General features: G+C 55.8%; 1 protein-coding gene across 3 annotated transcripts; it reads left to right on the top strand.

The window, feature by feature from the left end:
• Positions 1 to 953: 953 nt before the first annotated feature.
• BCAN (brevican) lies at positions 954 to 18,932 on the top strand. Of its 3 annotated transcripts, none has more exons than XM_063624872.1 (14): positions 954 to 1,723; positions 5,473 to 5,571; positions 6,228 to 6,602; positions 6,928 to 7,102; positions 7,403 to 7,530; positions 7,988 to 8,281; positions 10,865 to 11,098; positions 11,653 to 12,297; positions 15,684 to 15,791; positions 16,340 to 16,498; positions 17,079 to 17,161; positions 17,531 to 17,675; positions 17,947 to 18,137; positions 18,431 to 18,932. In XM_063624872.1, exons 2-14 carry the CDS (start codon positions 5,481 to 5,483, stop codon positions 18,536 to 18,538), a joined length of 2,736 nt encoding a protein of 911 aa, XP_063480942.1. In that variant the 5' UTR covers positions 954 to 1,723; positions 5,473 to 5,480; the 3' UTR covers positions 18,539 to 18,932. The 3 variants fall into 3 exon arrangements, 2 of the variants coding, with proteins under 2 accessions (XP_063480942.1, XP_063480943.1); XM_063624873.1 differs by having other exon boundaries at positions 1,244 to 1,719; XR_010117420.1 differs by lacking the exon at positions 17,531 to 17,675 and having other exon boundaries at positions 1,228 to 1,723.
• Positions 18,933 to 19,795: the final 863 nt, after the last annotated feature.

Consider the following 19,795-nt stretch of genomic DNA (forward strand, 5'->3'; position numbering starts at 1 on the left):
GGATTACAGGTGTCCACCACCACACCGGCTAATTTTTGTATTTTTTTAGTAGAGATGGGGTTTCACTATGTTCACCAGGCTGGTCTTGAACTCCTTACTTCAGGTGATCCGCTCACCTTGGCCTTCCAATGCTGGGATTATAGGCATGAGACACCGCATCTGGCTGGCATTTTTCTTGGTAAGGAAATTTACCATCTACCCCTCCCTACCCCCCAGGTCTTCTTTTCCTGTCCCTACAGTAGATGGGTCTCTGGGAAGGGGCCAGAATCTTCCCTTTAGACCCTCAAAGATTTGGAGCGGGTTTTTTTAGTGAGGTTCTCAAAGCCGTTTGGAACCAAGTCCATAGCACTGGGAGTGAAAGCCAAGCAGTGGTGAGTGGGGCGCTGGCACATTCAGTGGGGAGCAGTCCAGAGTTCCCAAGAGGGACCTAGGGTGCAGTCTAGATGGAAGGCTGGGGATCTGCCTTGAGGCTGCATTTGCATTGAATGCACCTTACTTTACTTGGGGTATTTTGAAGATGCTGTGGAGATTATGGGGATCAAAGCCCTCCAAAACTATTCTTGGTGCCAATATTGGTATCCAGGGGAGGGAATCTAGGCATCTGGCTGTCCTGCCCACTGTGCCAGGGGCTTTGCCTACAGTCCCAGGAGGGAGGAGGGAAAAGCAAAGAGAGCCTGGGAAAGGAGAGGGAAGCAGAGGCCCTGGAGCTGGGGGAGAGGAGAGTCATTGGTATTCTGGGCGCTGAGGAGTTCCTGGCTGGGCAGCACTCAAGGCCCACCCCCTGGCATCAGGCTGCACATTCAGCATCGACAGCCCTGGCCAGTAGGCCTTCTGGGCTCCCAGCAACGCCTGCATTTTGCACATTGGTTTGCATGACTGGTAATGTCCCTTCACAGTGCTACCCGCACCCCACCCCCACCCCAGGTCTAGAGATTTCCTGACTTGCTTTGTTTAACCCATGATTCTGCTGTCTAACCTCCATCCTTCCAGCTGCAAAGTCAGCTCCTCCTCTGTGCAGGGAGTGGGAGCACCACAGGAACCAATGCCCGATCATAGCTGCCTCCAGGGAGGTAGCTACGGTCATTTGCACCCCATTCTGCCTCCAGAAAAGAGCTTCCCATTTTTATTAGAGAGGGTGTGTCTTTTCAGGAGCAAAGCCCCCATTCTCCCTTCATCCACTTCTTACAGTCTAATTGAATCCCTCCTCCTTCTTCTTTGAACAACGAGAAGTCCCTCCAGTTGTCCAACTTCCATCCCTCCAGCTGCAACATCGTCATCCTTTAGCTCAGCGAACGCTGGGCGAAAGCTCCCTCCCCGCGCCTCCTGCCCCCCTCCCTACTCCAAGCCCTCGGCTTCTCATCCGCTGAACGATGTCCTACTTCGCTCGTCCTTGCTCTCGCCGCTGCTGCCGGGAGCCGACGCAGAGAAGGCAGCGGGTCCCGTGACCGTCCCGAGCCCCCTGAGCTCCCGACCAGGGGGCGGGGGCGGGGGCGGCCCCGGGGAGGGCGGGGCAGGGGCGGGGGGAAGAAAGGGGGTTTTATGCGGCGCCGGGAGGGCCGGCGCCCTCTTCCGAATGTCCTGCGGCCCCAGCCTCTCCTCGCGCTCGCGCAGTCCCCGCCGCAGTCTCAGCTGCAGCTTCAGGACTGAGCCGTGGACCCGGAGGAGACACCCGGAGGAGGCGACAAACTTCGCAGTGCCGCGACCCAACCCCAGCCCTGGGTAGGTGAGTGCATCCGCAGCCCCGCCGCCCGCCCTGGGGCCGGGGACAGGGAGAAGGGAGTGCCTGCCTGGTCTACGCCACCCGCCTGTCAGCCCTTGCCTCGAGGCTCTGGGGCACCCAACTCGTCGACTCCTGACACCGCAGCGGGGTAGGCTGCCGGACAGCCCCGAGCGCCTGCAGCTGCTGCTGCCATCTCTTATCTACATGCTTCCAGCTCTGCCAGTGGCAGCCCCCCTGCTGCTCGCAGTCTGATCAGCAACCCCTCGGGTCCTGGCGTCTTCCCTGCTGCTCGCTCCTGTCCCAGCGCGGCCGCCGAGATTTCCGACCTTGTCCCAGGCAGGGCAGTAGCGTTCCGGATCAGTCCCTGCCTCCGTGCCCCACGCACAGGCAGCTCCAGGAGCAGCGGCCAGCAACCCTTCTGGGGACACCTTACTGTAGTCCGGCAGCACAGCCGATCAGAGCCTCTCTAGGAGGTGGTCGGGGTGCCCATTTGGTCTGGAATCCCAACTCGGCTCCTTGCTCTGTGACCTTGGGGTAGTTAGTTGACTTCTCTGAACCTCGGGTTCCTCATTGGTGTAATGAGCAAAACATAAACAATCTTTTTCTCACAGTTGAGGTTATCCACAGGAAGCATTTAGGAGAACTGGCTTAGGTAGACATCAGTAACTATCAGCTGGAATTCCGTTACCACTATTGGATTCCTTCCTAGCACTGCCAGGGGCCTGGGAATTCCCTCTCCCAGATATTTCCATATCCTGTCAGGTATTCCCCCACCTACTAGAATAGCTCTGCCTACATGGGTCTAATAGGACCAAGAGATTGGCATCAAGTCTGAGGGGCACCATTATTATCTGCATTACTTAGATTGCAGATGATAACAGTAAAATCAGGGAACAGTGTTACCCATAGACCCACCCACAGTATTACCAGTGCCTATGTTGTTATGGCTAACTTTGCTATTTATAACAGCATCATCCACATTTCAGATTCTATACGAGAGGGATCTGCAACAGCTCGGCTGGTGACATTGCTAATAGTATTATTAGTTGTGCTTCCAATAAAAAGGACTATTTATATGATGATTGCAATTACTTCTACAGGCCCTAAGGCCCTGCTTATATCGTGTAGGCTCGTGTTGCTCCTCATGAAGCCATTAAGGGGGTAGCAGAGAGCTTCCCTCCTGCTATAGCCAAAGCTCTGGCTTCTTGTCCCTCCCTGCTGACCCTGCTGAGTGCTGGAGCTCAGTTCCTATGGGACAGACCTTGGCTGCCTGCTGATGGGCATTCAGCATGGAGGTGGTGGGTGTTGTTAGATGTGTGTACACACGTGCATGCTTACACACACACACACACACACACACAGAGAGAGAGAGAGAGATCTGATCTTAACTCTGGGTTGGGTCTATGAAGACTGTGAGGGAGATGGACATCCAGGGTCAGACAGAAATGATGTGACAAGAGGAAAGTTTCCTGAACAGCTCGAGAAATTCAAAACAAGGGCAGAGATACAGACGCTGGAGCTGAAACAGAGAGGGGGGTGTTGTGGCGTGAAGGGAAGGGACCGTATGACTGCTGAGCTCTCAGGGTTAGAGACGGAGAGGTGTGGCCTGCTCTGGAGGAAGAGAAGACGAAGTGGAGATGAGTGGTGTGTGGGATAGAGAAGGCCACAGAACCCTGGACCCCTGGGTTCCGAGGCTGGTACCAGATGTGAGGAAGTCTGAGTTTCCTCAGGGCTCCTAGCTGCACCTGGGAGGCTGAGGCCCGAGGCTGGAGAGACAGAGCTCTCTGAGAATTGCACAGGGCTGCTGTCTTGGCCTCACTGGTCAGTGACTCCCATTTTTGGGGTCAAGGGTAGGTTGCCCTCCATGTTCCAGAGCAGTTAGGTCCTCATTGGCCTTAGGCCCTGTTCCCTCACTCTCCCACTGTCAGACAGGGGTGAAAGGGTGGTCCGGGGTGTTGGCCCCAAAGTGACTCCAACTATATGGGTTTCTGGGCCGCCTGTCAGAGAGATGGGAGCCAGGTCTGTGAGCAGCTCCAGCTCCAGCCCAGAAAGAAGGGAGGGAGGGTGCCAGAAGGGGGCTGGGCCCAGGCCCTGGCACAGCTCAGATGCATGGCAAACAGTCTTCCCAGCACCCGGTGGGCACTGGCTGCTCATGCCCAATGGTCCCCACTCCAGCCCCAGAACAGTCCTCTCAAGCACCCCGATGCCTAGAGCTGGTCTCAGCACCTCTAATCTGGCCTCATCAAGAACTTCCTCCCTCTGAAAGGTCAGAGAGAGGCCCTAAGCATCTGGTTGTGCCACTCCTCTCCCAACTCTGACCCTAGGGAATGATACCCAGACACAGTGGGGGAGATGGGGGTTATGATGGCAGGGAGGTGGGAGGATCTGGGAAAAGTAGGAAATTTCCCATCATCTCAGGCTTAGGAAAGTGCAGGGACAGGTATGAAGGCAGAGGCTGAGAGGGCAGGGAAGATGGGGGATAAACAGTGGGCCTGGAATGGGAGTGTACAGCCAGTGGAATAAACCTGATCTCTAGGAAGTCCTGCCTGTAGTCTAACCTTCAATTTTCTTGCTGCATCATTGGCCTATTCCATGGCATACCTGGATCTCCATGCTCTTCTAAGTTTAGCCCAACCCTTAAAGATGATGTAGCTCTGAGGCTTCTCTCCTGGGAGCACATTGCCCTTGTGCCTGACTTGGCTTTGCTAGGGATCCAGGGGCAGCCCTATCCTTCTCTGAGCCTCAGTCTCCATTTCTCAATGTCACACCACGTCCTTTTTATGAGAGTGTAAGTGCTTCGAGATCTTTGGAGGAATATTCTGGGTTCTAGAGCTTCTGATAGCCAGGGGTAGGAAGGGGTAGCCCCTCCAATTTATTCTCACCCTCCTTAGTCCACCCTCCAGCCCAAGGCTTTCACAAAAGGTAGGGTGGGGGAAGGGAGGGGCTGGATGGAGGCCAGACTGGCAGAGACAGGGGCTTTGTCCCAACTGATTTCTGAGCCAAGAGTTCCGGTGGGAAAGCCCGTGCCAGGCAGAAAGGAGAGGCTGGGAAGAAGAAGGGAGGAGGCAGCCAAGGAAGGGGGATGGAGAATGTTGGGGAGTAAAGAGAAGAATTTCCTTACAAATAATGCTGGGGAGGAGGTAGAGGAGAGGGTGGATTCAGGAGAAGTTGTGCTTACTTGGGTTCAGTCTAGGAGGCCCTCCTGGAAAAGGCCAGGTGAGTATGGTGTCCTTGGAGGCAGGGACAGTCTAGAAGGCAGGAGAGGCTAAAGAGATACGATGGGAGAAGGCTCTGGGTTCCAGGAAGGAGTCTGGCACTGGAAGGAGCAGATGGAATTCTGAGTATAATAGCACCCACCATTAATGCTATATACTGAGCTCCTACTGTGTGCCTGGTGCTATGCATTTGTATAGGAGTTTTAAGATACTAAACACTCTCAAAGCACATGGTCCCATCACAACTCATGAGATAGTAATGATGATGCTTTTTTATAAATAAGAAAATAAAGGCTCAGAGAAGATAAGGAGCTTGGCTTAGGTCACACAGTGAGTTGACTAGGACTCAGGTCTTGGTTCTGAGACGAAATCCCTTGGTGGGAAGATGGGGATCAGAAACAGAGAGTCTGTGGTGATGTGAAGGTGGGAGACTTCTGGAGCCAGGATATGTGTGAACCCACATGGGTGTGGTAGGGAGCTGGGGGACGTCCATCCTGAAGTCTAACCCCATCTTTCCTTCTCATGTCTCTCTGTCAGCCTGCAGCATGGCCCAGCTGTTCCTGCCCCTGCTGGCAGCCCTGGTCCTGGCCCAGGCTCCTGCAGCTTTAGCAGATGTTCTGGAAGGAGACAGCTCAGGTAAGCAACCCCACTTGGGGTCACCGTCTCTGTCTTGTTCAGCCCTAACCAACTGCTTCCAGGCTTAGGGGCCCCAGGAAGAGAGACAATTGGGAGGGCTGTGGGGAAGCGGCTGTGGGGAAGCGCCCAGGCTGGAACACTTGGAAATAAGGGCTGAGCTGTGAGCATCTGGTGGGTTGGAGAAATCATGGGGCAGGACTAGGGAGGGGCACTGGGTGCAAGGCTTTGGGTCCCTAAGGTGGAGGATACGGGATCCTGAAGCTAGGAGGTGGGAAAGGGGCGGAACTGGGAGAAACCCTGAAGGAGGCCCTAATGGGAGTAGACTGGGAAGCTGGGCTGGAGGACTCAGGGGGCAAGGTTGGAAGACCCTGGGGTGTGGTCTAGGAATTTTGGAGAGGAAGTGGAAGGCTCTGAGAGCAGGGCAAGGAATCCTGGGGGCGGAATTGACTGGGAGACTTTGGGGGATGGGTCTGGAGACAGTCGAGGTGGTCCTGGAGGACCCAGAGGTAGGGCTGCAGGATCCTGGCCCCGGGTCCTAGGAGGGCTGGAGAATCCTGGGGCCGGAAGGAGGGATCCTGGAGCGGGGCTTGGAGGCCACCGGGTGGGACTCTGAGAGCCGACAGCGTTAAGTTCCAGCCGGCTGCACCCGTTCACAGAGGACCGCGCTTTTCACGTGCGCATCGCGGGCGACGCGCCACTGCAGGGCGTGCTCGGCGGCGCCCTCACCATCCCATGCCACGTCCACTACCTGCGGCCGCCGCCGAGCCGCCGGGCCGTGCTGGGCTCTCCGCGGGTCAAGTGGACTTTCCTGTCCGGGGGCCGGGAGGCAGAGGTGCTGGTGGCGCGGGGAGTGCGCGTCAAGGTGAACGAGGCCTACCGGTTCCGCGTGGCACTGCCTGCGTACCCAGCGTCGCTCACCGATGTCTCCCTGGCGCTGAGCGAGCTGCGCCCCAACGACTCAGGTATCTATCGCTGCGAGGTCCAGCACGGCATCGATGACAGCAGCGACGCTGTGGAGGTCAAGGTCAAAGGTGAGAGGGCAGGGAGGTTCCCGGAGAGAGGGAGGGAGGGAAGGGAGGATTCTCGCCGTCGGGGAGCCCACAGTGTGAGAGGGAAGCAAACGTAGCTGGAAGGCGCAGCCTGGGTTGGAAAAAGAGTGAGGAGACACAGGCCTTTGTTGCCTCCTTTCTCTCTTCAGGTGGAGGACATTCTACCCACAATCTAACTTGAGTCCCTCATGCTGTAGAGTGAGCACAATTGAACTTTACCCCTGTGTACAGAGGAGTGACAAGGAGGGTGAGGGGAGGCCAGTGTGCTGGGTGCTCACCTGGCTCAGGGGTCCTCTCTGCCCCACAGGGGTCGTCTTTCTCTACCGAGAGGGCTCTGCCCGCTACGCTTTCTCCTTTTCTGGGGCCCAGGAGGCCTGTGCCCGCATTGGAGCCCACATCGCCACCCCGGAGCAGCTCTATGCCGCCTACCTTGGGGGCTATGAGCAATGTGATGCTGGCTGGCTGTCGGATCAGACCGTGAGGTGGGAAGGGGCTGTGGATTGGGGCTTCTATTTGCCCCTGAGGTGGCCATGGCCCCCCTTCAGCCGGGTGCTGCCTGCTGCGTCAGGCTGGGCATGCAGGGCTTTTTGCCTCTGGGAGATGAGGCTGGTCTGAGGACGGGAGGTGAGGACCCTGAGCATGTGCATCCCTGCAGTGCTAGAAGGACAGCCAGCTGTCAGCAAGTGTCTGCACTGTGGTGGCAGTGGGGTTCAATAGAATCAGTATGGGCTGGCTCCCTGGTGAAAGCATCTGTACTAAGCGATTCTGTCCTTCGTTCCCAGGTATCCCATCCAGACCCCACGAGAGGCCTGTTACGGAGACATGGATGGCTTCCCCGGGGTCCGGAACTATGGTGTGGTGGACCCGGATGACCTCTATGATGTCTACTGTTATGCTGAAGACCTAAATGGTGATTAGGAGTGAGAGGTTCCCAGGGGACAATTTCCTACCTCCATGCTGCCCATAGGTCCTCCCGGGGCCTCTGCAGGACCTTACTATCCCTCCTGAGTTTAAGGGGGCAAGCAGGAGTAAGGAGACAATTGGTGTCCCTCTCTCCAAACACTGTCACAGAGGCAAGCTCATGACCAAAGTCTCAGCCAGGCAGCAGGATACCGAATTTAACTAATCTACCACCTGCTGGGTGGACTCTGTGCATGACTCTGCAGAACGAGAAGTTTGGGCCCCATCTCTTTGAGCTCTAATACCCATCTTGAGGTCCTATTCAGACTTTGATCCTATGAAGTAGAGTAGTTGACTCCCTGCCACAGATGAGGGAACTGGAGAAGATTGCCCAGGGTTCCCATGGGAGACCAGAGTGGAAGGAGCTACCAGCTACCTGGTAACCCAGCCTTCTCTTCTCCACCCAGGAGAACTGTTCCTGGGTGACCCTCCAGAAAAGCTGACATTGGAGGAAGCACGGGCATACTGCCAGGAGCGGGGTGCAGAGATTGCCACCACGGGCCAACTGTATGCAGCCTGGGATGGTGGCCTGGACCACTGCAGCCCAGGGTGGCTAGCTGATGGCAGTGTGCGCTACCCCATCGTCACACCCAGCCAGCGCTGTGGTGGGGGCTTGCCTGGTGTCAAGACTCTCTTCCTCTTCCCCAACCAGACTGGCTTCCCCAATAAGCACAGCCGCTTCAACGTCTACTGCTTCCGAGGTGAGCCCACCTCCCCGCAGCAGCTGAGACCAATCTCAGAAGGGCAGAGTTGAGCCATAAAAGTCCTACCCCCGTCTGATCAGTTTAGCTCAGGGCTTTGCCATTTGCCTGAAGGGCTTGTGGGTGAAGTCCAGTTTGTCATCCAGGGTTCTAATTCTGGGCATGCCCTCCGGTGTGGTGTCTGTCAGCTGTTTGGCCCAAGGAGTAGTCACCTTTTGGCCTCTCCTTATCTGCCTTCCCACCAGTAGTCCATGCCTTGTTTGCTCCAGCTGGGCTGCTGAATAAGCTCCCATTTCCTGTCAGTTTATTGGCAGAGCAAAGATGACCAACATTCTGTGAATTAAATGAGTAATCTGCTCAAGGTCTTCCAGTCAACAACCAAATGCCCTCAGGAGCCCTCTGGAGGATTTCCAGAAACTACAGCCTAAGAAGGTGTCAGATCTTTAACTACCAAATACTGGTGGATGGATACAATTCCCCCTAAAGGGAGCAGGACCTTAAGTACAGTTGGGAATAGAGATTGCTTTCTGCCCACATCTTATGGTTTGTTTGTTTTTTTGAGATAGGGTCTCACTCTGTCCCCCAGGCTGGAGTGCAGTGGTGTGATCATGGTTCATTGTAGCCTCAACCTCCCTGGGCTCAGGGGATCCTTCCATTTCAACCTCAGGAGTAGGTGGGACCACAGGCTTATGCCAGCATGTCTAGCAAATTATTGTAATTTTTGTAGAGTTGGGGTTTCACCACATGCCCAGGCTGGTCTTGAACTCTTGGGCTCAAGCAATCTGCCTACCTTGGACTCCCGAAGTGCTGGGATTTATAGATGTGAGCCATTGCACCCAAACCTGCCCATATCTTATGTTGGGAGCTGGGGGGGAGGCAGTTTCTGGGACCCTGAAAGGCAAAGGCCCAGGCCAAGGGTGACTGACAATAAGAGAGGCATTGCCATGGGGTGTCTGGGTCCTTCCCCAGTCATAAGCCTGAAATACTGTTACAAGAGCTGGAAGAAGAAATGGAAGGAGCAGACACAGCCTTTACCCTCAGGGAGCACTTGGTCTGAAGGATGAAGGCACAATTTTTGCCATGGGAACCCCCAGCAAAGGGAAGACAAGATGCCTCACTCCCAGGATGAGGAGAGACTGAGAGAAAAGCATTACTTCCATTCGGACAGATCTGCGGACATATTTGGCTGGGGTTGGGGAGGGGTGGGGAAGTAAAAGTCCATAGGAAGTCAGGTCCGTCTGAAAAGACCTCCTGGAACAGGGGTAGTAGTAGTAGTAATAATAATAGTAATAGTAATAGCTAAAACTTCTGTGTGCTGGCTATGATTGTGTGCCAAGCCAAGCACTATTTTGGAAGGAAATGGCCTGGATCATGAGGAGGGACAGGGGAGGGGGAATATGACTACAGTTGGGACTACAATTGGTGGAGGACACAGGCAGCAAGGACACAAGGTCTGGTGAGGAGTAAGGCTCACTGGAGCAGGTGATGAGGGCAGGGACTCACTGTCTTGTCTTGCCTGGCTGAGCACAGGCAGCCCTCAGGACTTTTCTTAGCCCAATTCCACCTTCATGTCATTGGTTTTCTGCTTTTGGCTCCCTTCCCCAGAGGACAAGTAAACCATTCTAAACTTCTGGTTATTTGAAGGGAGTAGGTCCCAGAAGGAGGTGGCCTTGTCCCTTGCCTACCTGCCCCACCACTGAGATCCTGAGGTGATGCCTGAAGTTATTCCTGCACTCTGCCCTCCAGCTATCCTGAGGGGATGACAGACTCTTCCCTTATGTTTCAAGAATTTTGGAGGCTCAATGCAGTGGCTCATGCCTGTAATCCCAGCACTTTGGGAGGCCAAGACCACTTGAGGCCAGGAGTTCGAGATCAGCCTGGCAAACATGGTGAAACCCTGTCTCTACTAAAAATACAAAAATTAGCCAGTTATGGTGGCACATGCCTGTAGTCCCAGCTACTTGGGAGGCTGAGACGGGAGAATCACTTGAATCCAGGAGGTGGAGGTTGCAGTGGGGAGGGATCGTGCCACTGCACTCCAGCCTGGGTGACAGAACGAGACTCTGTCTAAAAAATAAAAGAATTTGGGGATGCCTGGGACATCTCACACCTTGCCCCAAGCCCAAGATCCCAAGGTGCTGAAGCTATTTCATCCATCCTGCTGGCTCCAGCCCCTCCCCCTAGGGAATATCTCTCACCTGAGCCTTTCCTGACCACTCCAAAGTAGTACTTTCCATCACTCTATCTTCTAACTCTGCTCAAGTGTTCTGTATCTTGTAACATTATAATATATGTTTGTTTGTCATCTGTTCTAGAATATAATTTCCCTTGAGGGTAGGAGGTTTGCTGTTTTGTTCTACACTGTATCCTCAGTGCCCAGGAGAATGCTTGGCATGACACACAGTAGGCACTTGATGAATGCTTGAGAAATGAGTGACGAAGTTCTGGGATGCTCCCTGGGCCCCCGTAGGTGCCCCACAGGGAAGATGTGAGAGAATTGAGAGAATTCTGTGGTGCAAGCTGTGACCTGGGAGGGCAGAGCTACCTATTCGGCCTTGCATCAGTACTTTCCTCCTGCCACAGACTCGGCCCAGCCTTCTGCCATCCCTGAGGCCTCCAACCCAGCCTCCGACCCAGCCTCTGATGGACTAGAGGCTATCGTCACAGTGACAGAGACCCTGGAGGAACTGCAGCTGCCTCAGGAAGCCATGGAGAGTGAATCCCGTGGGGCCATCTACTCCATCCCCATCATGGAGGATGGAGGAGGTGGAAGCTCCACTCCAGAAGACCCAGCAGAGGCCCCTAGGACGCTCCTAGGTAATTCGAATCCCTTATCCTAAGGATGTCTTGATTGAAAGAAGCTGGGGGCAGAAGAGGCAAGCCCAGGTTGATGCTAGGGTCATGGATGGCATGACTCTGCCCTGTCCTTTCTCAGTAGCTCAGGGGTGCAGAGCACCTTTCCTGTCCCTCTCCCAACCTTTGCTTTTCCAGTAAATTCCACCCCCAACTCTATGGAGCTAGAGATGCTTGGGGGAGCTGCGCCCTGGAAAGGCGGGGCCTTCCTTCTTTGGTCCCTCTTCCACCTCACACACCCAAAACAGACTAGAGTTTTGACAGAGTAGGAGGGAGATGCAATGACCATGTTCTCTGGGGCTAATGATGGCTCACAGAGCCTTCTCAAGTGTTGCCTCGACAATATAGCTGGAGTCAAGTTCTTCCAGTGTGGAGCAAGGACCACCTGTCCTCGGGCGGGCTCTTCCCTATTCCCCAGGGCCCACCCTCCCCAGCCCCACTTTTCTCTCCTTCCCTTTTTTCTTTCGGGCCTTGGATGGACGCTGTCCCTGGTGCTGAACCGTTTGTGCTTTGCCTAGAATTTGAAACGCAATCCATGGTACCGCCAACGGGGTTCTCAGAAGAGGAAGGCAAGGCACTGGAGGAAGAAGAGAAATATGAAGATGAAGAAGAGAAAGAGGAGGAAGAAGAAGAGGAGGATGTGGAGGATGAGGCTCTGTGGGCATGGCCCAGCGAGCTCAGCAGCCCGGGCCCTGAGGCCTCTCTCCCCACTGAGCCAGCAGCCCAGGAGGAGTCACTCTCCCAGGCGCCAGCAAGGGCAGTCCTGCAGCCTGGTGCATCACCACTTCCTGATGGAGAGTCAGAAGCTTCCAGGCCTCCAAGGGTCCATGGACCACCTACTGAGACTCTGCCCACTCCCAGGGAGAGGAACCTAGCATCCCCATCACCTTCCACTCTGGTTGAGGCAAGAGAGGTGGGGGAGGAAACTGGTGGTCCTGAGCTATCTGGGGTCCCTCGAGGAGAGAGCGAGGAGACAGGAAGCTCCGAGGGTGCCCCTTCCCTGCTTCCAGCCACACGGGCCCCTGAGGGTACCAGGGAGCTGGAGGCCCCCTCTGAAGATAATTCTGGAAGAACTGCCCCAGCAGGGACCTCAGTGCAGGCCCAGCCAGTGCTGCCCACTGACAGCGCCAGCCGAGGTGGAGTGGCCGTGGTCCCCGCATCAGGTAATTCTGCCCAAGGCTCACCTGCCCTCTCTATCCTACTCCTTTTCCTCCCCCTGCAGCTCTGGGTCACCTGACCTGTAGTCCTTTAACCCACCATCATCCCAAACTCTCCTGTCCTTTGCCTTCATTCTCTTACCCACCTCTACCTATGGGTCTCCAATCTCGGATACCCACCTTGTGGGTATCCCAGCTCTCCGCATCTTTACCCTGTGACCCCGGCCCCACCACTGACCATCTGTGATCCTTCCCTGCCATTGGGCCCTCCACCTGTGGCTCACATCTCACCAGCCCCACAGAGCATCCTCAGTCCTCTCCAAGGGTCCTTATCACCTATTGCAGTCTTCAGGGCTCGGCCTATTTTCCACTACTCCCTTCATCCTCCTGTGTGCCATCCCCTTTAGCTGCCTCCCATTGATCTCAGGGAAGCCTGGGAGTCCCTTCTCACCCCTCAACCTCTGGAGTCCAGGAGAACCCGTACCCCCACAGAGCCTTAAGCAACTACTTCTGTGAAGTATTTTTTGACTGTTTCATGGAAAACAAGTCTTGGAAATAAATCTCTATTAAACTGCTTTGTAACCAAGCTCTGGTACCCTCTGTCTCCATCTCCTGCTGTCCACCCCTCTCATTCCATGGGTCTGTGTCATGGGGAGCACTTGGATGCTTCTTCTCTGGTTCCATGTCTCTCCCTGTCTCTGTGTGTGTCTTGGCCTCTCTTCCTTTTTCATTTTCGGCTTCTCCCCTTGTCTGTCGTGGCATTCTAACAGCCCCTCATTGTTCCCCCAGCCTCTCCTTCTCAGGCCTGTCTACACTTTCCTTCCTGGCTACTGAGATCCCAAAATTTGACTGTACACATTACCCCTGGAGAAGTCATCATCCATAGTCTGAGGCAGTGCTGGGAGTTGCAGTCCCTCACTCCTGAGGGGGAGAAACCCCTGCAGCCCGGGGTGCATGTGTTGTGCATTTATATTCACTTCCAATCCATCTTGGTGGTGCCAAGGGTCATAGTAACTGAGGGAACTGAGGGTCTCTCAGCATAGAGGCAGTTCCCTGGCATTCAGGTGCCCTCACCCCCATCCCCTAGCCCTGCATCTCAGCAGGGGGTGGTATCTAACTCTCATCCCACTACCTACAGCTTCTGTCTTCTCCACTAACTCCTGCACTAATGACCATTCCCTACTCTCCAGAAGGAATGGCTTTACCCTCCCCAAACCCAAAGGGTCTCAAAGTACCTAATGCTGGAGAAGACACAGATCAAAGAGCAAGTGATGGAGAGTGTGAAGGAAGGAATCAGGTTCTGGGGTCTGAGAGAAGCCCTCCCTGCTCAGGAAGGCTAAGATTCCCAGTGGAGATCCCTGGAGAAGGTTGGGATTCCCTTAGCCCTAGGACCCCTGTCTTAGATGGATCACATCCTGAGTCCCACCCAGGCTTACCCATGTCAACTGTTAGGTCCCTGCACAACTGGCCTTGGAGTTCAGCCCTGTGGGGGATAGGGAGGGGGTTTGGTGGGAAAAGGAGCACAATTGGAGGTATCTACAGTGTCTCAGTTTCCCCACCTGGAGGGTAAGTAAGAGGTCTCCTTGACTGCTGTTTCAATGGAAAGAAAGGGAGAACTTTCTGGTTGTGTAGAGTAGTTGTCCCCAAAAAGGGAGAGGGAAGATGACAAGACGAGTTCTTCACCCGACTCTGCCTGCGCCGGGTTCAGGTTCTGTAGCCCACAGCCAGGGGGAGGGGCCCATGGCCTGGGTAGGGGACCAAAGACCAAGTTTGAGAGCCTCTGTCCCCCAGGGTTGGAGGGTTGAATGGGAAGGAGCAGAAAGGACAACAGGAGGGACACGAAAGTGTGAGGAGTGGGAGGGGAGTTCAGAATTCTACCCTCTGTGGGGCCTGGTGCTTAATGGGTTAAATGAAATACCTCTTCCTCTGGGGTTGGGAGGTGGGCAGCACCACAGGCTGGGAAGAAACTATTGGCAGGAGGGAAGATGACAGGAGGAGTGCTGCTGGAAAAGCTGATTCATTTCACCCAAAACAGCTAGGTCATCCCAGCAAAATTCTTTGAATCCACTCCAGCTTCTCCTCTCTCCACCCCTACTGATTCCCACCAGGCAGTGGGATCTGTGGCCAGGCCAGCATGAAGCACTGTGGGCCTTGGCCATGGCTTCTATAGTTGGATGGTAAAGTCTGAAGGGTTCTGCCCTGGAGTGGTTTTGCCTCCCATGGATGAGGGCCTTGATCTTACCATGGCTGAGGGCCATGACCTACACAGTTGGTCTGTGGAGCCATCTTCCCCTGGGTCATCTGAACCAGAAAGGTTTGGAAACTGACAGCTCCTCTAGCACCCAAGCACATCCTAAGGACAGCCTCCTCCTACCCCAGGATCCAGAGAGGAAAAGTCCTGTAAAGCAGATGGCCTAGCCAGATGGAGTTAGATCCAGGCAACAGATTGCAGACCTTCAGGGTAGTGTGTTAGTCTAAGAGGACTGCCTGGAGGAGAGGGAGCCAGAAGGAGGGATTGAGATGGATTCTAGGTTGGAGAACTTGCAGAAGGCCCAAAGTGGAGTTGGGAGAGGGAGCCTGGTAAGTGGAAGAGTCTGTGGATATAAGAAGGGGAGGTGAGAGGTTGGATGATGTTGAGAGAAAGCTGCATGTGTGAGGCCAGTCAGCACTGCAGGACAATGGGAGCTGCTGCGACTTAGTTCCTAAGCTGGTGGAGAAGGGGCAGGGCCTAGAGTGAGGAAAGTGGGCTGGATCTCCACTAACCACTTCTGGGGCTGGCTGACTGCCCAGTGGACAGCAGGAAGAATGGTTAGTATTCACCTGGACCACACCAATATCAGGTCTCAGAAGCAGTCAAGGGAGACCACCCTCCACTGTTGCTATGGGAATCCTTCTGTCCCCTCCTTCACTTCCATTCATTCCACCTGGACTATACAGAACTGTGTTGGGACCTGGCACAAAGACAAGGGGGTGTGGCACTAAACTCCAAGCCTAGAGAAGGAAAATGACCTGCCCAATATCACACAGAAGCCAGATAAAAGTTTAGAGCTATTACTTTCTGTGCCCAGTATCTTTCTCCATCATGGGGCTGGGTTCTGAGGGCCCTCCTGCCACTTCTCCCCAGCCCCTTTTGGGCTGGGCTCACACTGGCGGCCATAACAATGGAAGGCTGAGCCAATGCTGAAGTCGGGAGCGGGAAGAGGAAAGAAACCCAGAACTCAGGGCTGGGTTGTGACCAGAGACATGCTCTAGGGAGAACTTTTAGGGTGCTGTTATAGCTTCCAGAACAGAGAGACCAGGGCTGGGGGACCCTCTGCACCCTCTCCTGGAGGGCTCAGGCTGCAGAGTCCGGCTGCCTCGCTCCCCCCGCCTCACTTCTTTCCCCCTCTCAGGTGACTGTGTCCCCAGCCCCTGCCACAATGGTGGGACATGCTTGGAGGAGGAGGAAGGGGTCCGCTGCCTATGTCTGCCTGGCTATGGGGGGGACCTGTGCGATGTTGGTGAGTGTTGAGGGACGGGTGGCAGGTTGGAAGCCTGGACCCTTCCACAACGTGCTGCTTCTGGAGGGGGGAGGGAGGACATTGGTGTTGGCCTTGTCATTAATGAGTCCCTGTTTTAGGCAAGTTGCATAACTTCTTCGAGTCCTACCCTCAATTTTCTTATCTAAGTGAAACCAAAATGCCTCTCATAGGGGGTCCATTTGAGACCAGTGCAAAGCATACTCCTGGCATTTAATCGGTGGTCAATAAATGACAGGCTCCATTCTCCTGGAGAGGAGAGCACTGCTTGTTAGGATGGAGACCCAGACCGGAACTCCATCCCTCACCCTGGTTCCTGTCTCTTAGAAAAGGCACCAGCGCCCCTGCCCAAGAGCCCCTCCAGGCTCCTGCTAGCCCCCTCATTCTCTACTAGCTCTTTTGCACCGCCCTCCTGCCCCCCTTAGTCCCGCCCCTCTCGGCCTGCTGTAGTGGAAGGAGACCAGCCCCTTCCAGGGGACCTGGCCCTCTGGGTTTGGGGGCCCTAAGATGCCCGCCCTTCTGTGCCGCAGGCCTCCGCTTCTGCAACCCCGGCTGGGACGCCTTCCAGGGCGCCTGCTACAAGCACTTTTCCACACGAAGGAGCTGGGAGGAGGCAGAGACTCAGTGCCGGATGTACGGCGCGCATCTGGCCAGCATCAGCACGCCCGAGGAACAGGACTTCATCAACAGTGGGCTGGGGGACAGGGCGGGAGGGGCCCCCGCCATATGCTGTCACTCTCTCTCACTCGCCTAACCTCCTTCCTCATTAACCCATGCACTTATTCCTTGGTTTTCTCAAGCGTGCATTCCCTCACTCATTCGTTCACTCTCCTTCTCATTCTCTCTCCCTCCTTCCCACCCTACGCTTAGGCAGTGGCCTTCGGGAACGGAGAGTGGAGGTTCGCGCAGTAGAGTGCGCCTGTGTGGGCCGGGCTGCTGCGCAGGGGGCTGCCTCCAGTCCCTCCAAACTGCCGGCTCTCCGACCTCCGTCGGCCTCCTCCAACTCCAATCTTGTTGAAAGTTTTGACTCTTTTTCCAAAACTCCCCTTTTCTAGCCTGGGTTGATATCTTCCTTATTCTCCCACCCCCATTCCCCTGCTTTCCATCTGGCCCTTGAGCAGAGGCCAGAGGGAGGTAGAAGAACCCGAGAAGGGCGGGTGCTGGATCACGGGGAAGGGTTTCCCAGGCAGTCACCGCAGACCGCCCGGGAGCAGGGAACGGCCGCCATCTGCTGGCGGCGGCTCTCACTGCACGCCTCCGTCTCCCTAGACCAGTACCGGGAGTACCAGTGGATCGGGCTCAACGACAGGACCATCGAAGGCGACTTCTTGTGGTCGGATGGCGTCCCCCTGGTGAGAGGCTCCAGTCGAACCCCGCCGTCTAGCTCACTTCCTCTAAGCACTTCTGTTTCCTACCACCCCCACCCCTCCTGACCCTGTCCCTTTCTTTTTCCGGCCTCCTTCCCTTTCTCGTGCCTTTTGCCTCTGCTCCCTGGGCTCTCCTCCCTTCGTTGTGTCCTCTTTCTTCCCTTCTGGCTCCCATTCTTCTTCCCCTAAAGTCCTTGCCCTCTCCTTTCCCCTTCTCCGGGAGGTCCCCTACTCCCTAGCCCTAACCTTCCCTCTCCTGGGGCCCCGCTCACCAGTCCTCCTCCCCAGATCCTCCAGGCCCTCTCCCGGTGCTCCTGGTGTAGGAGCTCCTCACCACCTCCTCCGTCCCCCCAGCTCTATGAGAACTGGAACCCTGGGCAGCCTGACAGCTACTTCCTGTCTGGAGAGAACTGCGTGGTCATGGTGTGGCATGATCAGGGACAATGGAGTGATGTGCCCTGCAACTACCACCTGTCCTACACCTGCAAGATGGGGCTGGGTGAGGGCAGGCAAAGGAGGGTCCCAGCAAGGAAGTGGAGGGGGGGGCTAGGGGACCAGAGGGACTGATGTTTGTAGACAGAGAGTGCAAAGCAACATAGAGAAGTCAGAACGTGTTCCAGACCATGGGAGAGCTAACAAGTTACGTGGGTCCACTCGGAATCCCTGATCTTTTTTTGTCATGTTGTGGCCCATTTCTCTCTTCCCCATGGAGATTCTGGGAACTGTCACCCACAGAGCCAGGCTCATTTCCTAACTGTCTTCCTTTGCAGTGTCCTGTGGGCCGCCACCGGAGCTGCCCCTGGCTCAAGTGTTTGGCCGCCCACGGCTGCGCTATGAGGTAGACACTGTGCTTCGCTACCGGTGCCGGGAAGGACTGGCCCAGCGCAATCTGCCGCTGATCCGATGCCAAGAGAATGGTCGTTGGGAGGCCCCCCAGATCTCCTGTGTGCCCAGAAGACCTGTGAGTGCCAGGAGGAGGCAGGTGGGAGTGGGAGACAGTAGCCAACAGTAGCCCTGGACTCCACTCTCAGTCCTGCCTGTCACTGGCCATGTGACCTTGGAGCCATCACTGCTCCTCTCTGAGGCAAAGGGGAAGAGGTGGGCTGGAGGCTCTGGGGTTCCTTCAGTGCTGATGTCTGATAACATGCAGCCACATTCTGGGCTCTTACGGGCTGAGCAAGAACATCAGAGGGCAGGCTCTGAGGAGAGGAGAAGGAAGAGCCAGGGTGGAGGGTGAGTGTGTGTCTTCCCCAGGCCAGAGCTCTGCACCCACAGAAGGACCCAGAAGGACGTCAGGGGAGGCTACTGGGACGCTGGAAGGCGCTATTGATCCCCCCTTCCAGCCCCACACCAGGTCTCTAGGAGGCAAGGCCTTAAACACTGCCGGCCACAGCACTGCCCTGTCACCCAAATTCTCCCTCACACCCTGCGCTTCCGCCACCACAGGAAGTGACAACATGAAGAGGGGTGGTGCTGGAGTCCAGGTGACAGTTCCTGAAGGGGCTTCTGGGAAATACCTATGAGGCTCCAGCCCAGCCCAGGCCCTCTCCCCCTACCCTGGGCACCAGATCTTCCATCAGGGCTGGAGTAAATCCCTAAGTGCCTCAACTGCCCTCTGCCTGGCAGCCATCCTGTCTCCTCTATTCCTCTAGGGAGCACTGTGCCCACTCTTTCTGGGTTTTCCAAGAGAATGGGCTTGCAGGATGGAGCGTCTGTAAAATCAACAGGAAATAAAACTGTGTATGAGCCCAAGAAAGTTGGATGCTTCTGTGTGTATGTCCGTGAGACAGAGAGAGGTGTGGTTAGGCAGGGCATCGTAGGATACATAGAGCTTTGGGGTTTATTCGCTTCCAAAGGTCAGAGACGTCCCCAAGATGTCAGCAAGTAGAACAGTGCCAGAATAGCTGCCAGGAAGTACTTATGGAATGAAGGAACGCACAGGGGTTGGGGGACAGCTGGAGTGATGCAGTATGTTTGCAAAGAGATGGAGTGCCCTGAGTGCCTAAGAGTCAAGTGGACGTCAATGAGTTCTGTCCTGGGAGGGAGAAGGGCTGGGGTCCCAGAGAGGAAGGCAGAGGTTGGTGCCTTTGTGTCCCAGTTCTGAGCTTCCGGAAGGGCCTTCCCTCATGGGGGTGTGAGAGTGAGGTGATGGGAGAGCTCCGCTGGCATTGCAGCAAGTCTGGGGGTTAGGCCGCAGGAAGGTTTACGTCCAGCAGAGGAGGCAGAGATGCAAGAAATAGGGAAACAAGCTAACGGCCAAGGGGAGGTTCCCAGCCCTGCGGTGGACTGGGCTTCGGGGAACCACCTGGGGGCCCGCACAGGCAGCGGCCAGCAGAGGGCGCCGCGGACCCAGCACAGTGCTCTGAGAGTGCCGTGTACGCGTGCGCCGGTGGAGACGGGCAGAGGGGTGCGAGGAGCCCCAGGATCCCGCCAGGGGGCGCCGCGGGCTTGCGTCCTGAGGAGGCGGGAGGGGAAGGGGGATGGCTGGCTGTGTCGGGTGTTAGACTTCCGGCCAGGCTGAGCTGGCCCTAGGGGCTGTGAGTCAGCGGAGGTTGAGAGGATGAGGTCACTCTGAGAACTGGAGAGTGACCCAGCGCCCGCGTGTGCGTGTGTATGTGT

Source organism: Symphalangus syndactylus, chromosome 12 (assembly GCF_028878055.3).
Source record: "Symphalangus syndactylus isolate Jambi chromosome 12, NHGRI_mSymSyn1-v2.1_pri, whole genome shotgun sequence".
In the NCBI taxonomy this organism is placed as follows: Eukaryota; Metazoa; Chordata; class Mammalia; order Primates; family Hylobatidae; genus Symphalangus; species Symphalangus syndactylus.